Raw genomic sequence first — 4,166 nt, 5'->3', positions numbered from 1 at the left:
GAGTGGCAGGACACATCTGCAGACTCTTGGCACCGGGAGGCTCTGGCAGCGGGGCAATGCAGGTGGGGTTGCCAGAGGGGTCTGCTACAGCTGGCACATCCCATGGCTGACAGCATCTGTCAGGGTGGCTCTGTCTGTTTCTGAAGTGCTTTAGAGAACGGCATTTCTGAGGGGGGCATTTCAAGAGGAAGACCGAAGCTTGGTTTATCTGAAGGGGAAGGCTTTTTCTGCAGTCTGTGCTTTCAGATTCCTGCAGGGGAGGGGAGGCAGGTTTCATGGTCATGGGTTGTCAGGATTGTACAGGAGACTGAGACTCCTGGAGCATTGCACTGAGAAATCAGTATGTCAGTGATGAAATTTGTAAAGTACCTTCCCAAACCTCATCTCACAGACTGCACCAACATCATAGTGTGGTCCTCTCAGGTTTTGTCCAAGTTGATCTTTAGGAGATACAAACCCCCTGATCCCCCTGTCTTTGGGAGGTGTGTTCAGGCCAAAGCAGAGCACACAGCATTGGCAATGAGCAGGAGCTGCCTCCTGTGCAGGCAGAGCTGCAGCACAGGAGGGTGTGCTGAGTGTCCGTCTGTCCCTCCCTGGCCTTGCCTCCCCTGGCAGCAGCACGCTGCCATTCCTCCTGACTTCTGCACCTGGCCGTGCTGCTGCTGGTCTTGTTTCCAGGCTGGCTGGGGATGGGGGTTTCACATGCCCATGGAGTGAGCCCTTGGTTTGCTTGAGGAAGGGGAGTACAGGGACAGGGTGAGGGGTCTGGAGATGGGCACTTTGAGACGGGATTCTTCTGCTCTCAGCAGTGTCCAGGTTAGTTTCAGGCAAACATATGAGTGCAATTGTCCTCAAAGAGACACCAGCACAGAGCACTTGACACTAGGACTGACAGACAGACTCCATGTGCTCTCTAAAGGACACTGCACTAAGGACACTGTCCCTTTGATGATCCACAAGGTTTTACCTTGAATAAAGGAGAAATTCTTAGGATCTATGCCTTGTAATCAACCTTCAGGTGTGGTGGGGCAGTAAGAACAAGAGAGACAAAAATAGAAATCCCTACATGACCTTTCCCACTTTCTTTAGGGCAGGACTGACTCCCGCATGGCCCACAGAGAGTCCCCTTCTCTCAGTGAAACCCTCAAGCACCATCAGTCAGAAGTCATGAAAGGGAGCTGCCAGAAGTCTGAATGGAAGTGGAGAATTGTTTGGGAGGGATTCAATGAAAAGTGGAATGAGATTTCTCCTGAAATGAGAAATGGGGGCCTAACTGAAAAATGGAAATATTTTTTCTAAGATAACTCTGTTGTAAAATATCAGTGTTTTTCTGTTCCTTGGGCAGGAACCCATACCCAGAAACAGCAAATGCCCAACATCAGCTCTGTGAGCAAGTTCCTCCTGCTGGCATTTGCAGACTCACGGGAGCTGCAGCTCCTGCACTTCGTGCTCTTCCTGGGCATCTACCTGGCTGCCCTCCTGGGCAACGGCCTCATCCTCACCGCCGTAGCCTGCAACCACCACCTCCACACTCCCATGTACTTCTTCCTCTTCAACCTCGCCATCCTGGACCTGGGATCCATCTCCACCACTCTCCCCAAAGCCATGGCCAATTCTCTCTGGAACACTAGGGCCATCTCCTATCAAGGATGTGCTGCACAAATTCTCTTTTCACTCTTCTTGTTTGGAGCAGAATATTGCCTTCTCACCGTCATGGCCTACGACCGCTACGTTGCCATCTGCAAGCCCCTGCACTACGGGAGCCTCCTGGGCAGCAGAGCTTGTGCCCAGATGGCAGCAGCTGCCTGGGGCAGTGGCTTTCTCAGTGCTGTCCTGCACACGGCCACTACATTTTCCCTGCCCCTCTGCCAAGGCAATGCTGTGGACCAGTTCTTCTGTGAGATCCCCCAGATCCTCAAGCTCTCCTGCTCAGATGCATATCTCAGGGAAGTTGGAGTAGTTGTGTTTAGTGTTTCTGTATTATTTGCTTGTTCTATTTTCATTGTTATTTCTTATATTCAGATCTTCAGGGTCGTGCTGAGGGTCCCCTCTGAGCATGGACAGCACAAAGCCTTTTCCACGTGCCTCCCTCACCTGGCCGTGGTCTCCCTCTTTATCAGCACTGTCATGTTTGCCTACCTGAAGCCCTCCTCCATCTCTTCCCCATCCCTGGACATGGTGGTGGCAGTTCTGTACTCGGTGGTGCCTCCAGCAGTGAACCCCCTCATCTACAGCATGAGGAACCAGGAACTAAGGGATGCGGTGAGGACATTGCTTGAATACACAATTCTTCAGCATGTTCAGCTATAAGAAGAAGCCTACAATCAGAAATTTCAGCTTTTCTCAGAAAGCTTTTACATATTTTTTATTATCTATCTGTACTATTATTTTCTCTATTTCTTTCAGATTTATAAAATATTATCCTTAGCCTCCTACACGTTAATTATTTTCTGATAGAACACTGCTTCCTGTGTAGATAAACCCAATAAGGAAGTCATCAGAAATTCATTGTTATCAGCTGCTGCCTCTTGCCATCTCCTCTGGAGCTGGGGGAGCAGCCCCAGCATGCAGGAGGGGCTCAGAGCCAACAGCCCAGCTGCCCGGTGGCCCTCGGGGCTGCCCCTCACTGCCCGCTGGGCTCTGCCTCTCTGCTGCCTTTGGGTTGGGGCTGCTGCTTCCCTGGAGCCATGGCCATGGCCAGCAGCAGGACGTGGCCTTTTCACTGCTGCTCTCCTTTGCCTTCCACTTTGTTTCCTTGTGCTCTTGTATCTCTGTTACTGTTGAGGTCTCCTATGCCTCGATGACAGTCCTGTTGTCTCTGCGGTGACATCCCTGTGGCTGCAGGCAGCAGCAGGCACTGTGCAGCCCTGGGTCACAGCTGCCTCCCTGCTAGCAGCACAGTAACAAAAGGGGCTGCTCAGGGCAAACCCAGAAGCCTCGACACCTCCTCCAAATGTGCAATCAGGAATAGAGCCAAGGGGTTGCTCCCTGCTGGGGTTCGTCATGGAGTGAAGAACACGGGCTGAAAGTCCCAGGGTGGTCTGTGAGGGACCAAGGGCAGGACTAAGAGCCAGCTTTATGACAGCCCTTACCACAGCAGACAGCAACTGCTCTTGGACTCAACTGCACAGGAATGTGCCACTGTTTTGGGGCTGATGGCCAATGCCAGCCTGGAGAGGCAGCTGGAGCTGCAAGGAGATGTCAGGAACCCAGGCACAATGTGCTCCATGAGAAGTGAATAGAACCTCATTAAATGAGTGACCATCCACAGAATCTTTTAGGGGAAAAGCAAATCGGAGGTGTGCAGGGGCTAAGGAGGGCTCTGCAATGCCAGGGGAGGTGCTGAAGAGCCAGCAGGTGAAGGCATATAAGACTGCAGAAGAATTGAGGAGACCCTATTTAAAGCCCTGCGGGCCACATCTGCTCATCCTTCAGGGCTGCTTTCAGTTTTCTACACAAAGGCGGCCACTGCCTCCAAGATGCCTCTGGGAAAACCAAGCATGCATAAAGGCCTGGAAAAAAGTTACCCTGGATCCGGAGGAGCCATTCTGGAGCCAAAACTTGTAGGCAGGACGCACGTGTCTGCGGTGGGGCAGAGCTGATGGGCACATGGTGAAGGGTGCTCCTGCAGACCTTGGTGCCCCTCTCCCTGCTGGCTTAGGAGCTGCTTCTTTCTCAGGAACAGAGGAGCCAACACAGGTGAGACAGCTACTCTGAGTTCATGAAAGCCATCAGAAAGCTGCCCCTGAGAAGATGACTGATATGGGGAAGTCACAAGAAGCCTGCCCAGGAGAGATGGGAGATTTGAGGGAGGATAGGGAAGCTTGGACAGCAGAAGATAATGATTGTGAAGAGGTAAGAATGTTCAGGTAGTGCTGATCCTGCAGTAAAGCTGACTTAAATCAGTCATGTAGGGCCTTGACCTATTTTAACCTGTAACATTAACACCTACACCTAAATGCTATTCCACACCCTGACAGGAATCCACTGTTTGACCACAATACCCTTGAAGCCAAATCTAGTCCGTAGCCCCATTACATTACCCTTACTCTCTTGCTCACTTTCATCCCTCCCCTTAACACTACCATTAAAATGCTCTATACAGCCCTCGACTTCTTGCAGACCTAAACAAAACCCTAAAACAAAGAACTTGCACATACCCTACC

General features: G+C 51.4%; 1 protein-coding gene across 1 annotated transcript; it reads left to right on the top strand.

Moving 5' to 3' along the window:
* Positions 1 to 1,368: 1,368 nt before the first annotated feature.
* LOC118158797 (olfactory receptor 14A16-like) lies at positions 1,369 to 1,850 on the top strand (the record flags this gene model as incomplete). Its single annotated transcript, XM_035313478.1, has 1 exon — positions 1,369 to 1,850. A coding segment is annotated over exon 1 (482 nt), but the record flags the coding sequence as incomplete, so codon positions are not given.
* Between the last annotated feature and the right edge of the window lie 2,316 nt (positions 1,851 to 4,166).

Source organism: Oxyura jamaicensis, unplaced genomic scaffold (genome assembly GCF_011077185.1).
Source record: "Oxyura jamaicensis isolate SHBP4307 breed ruddy duck unplaced genomic scaffold, BPBGC_Ojam_1.0 oxyUn_random_OJ167, whole genome shotgun sequence".
In the NCBI taxonomy this organism is placed as follows: domain Eukaryota; kingdom Metazoa; phylum Chordata; class Aves; order Anseriformes; family Anatidae; genus Oxyura; species Oxyura jamaicensis.
This window is presented reverse-complemented; position numbering and strand designations above follow the sequence as displayed.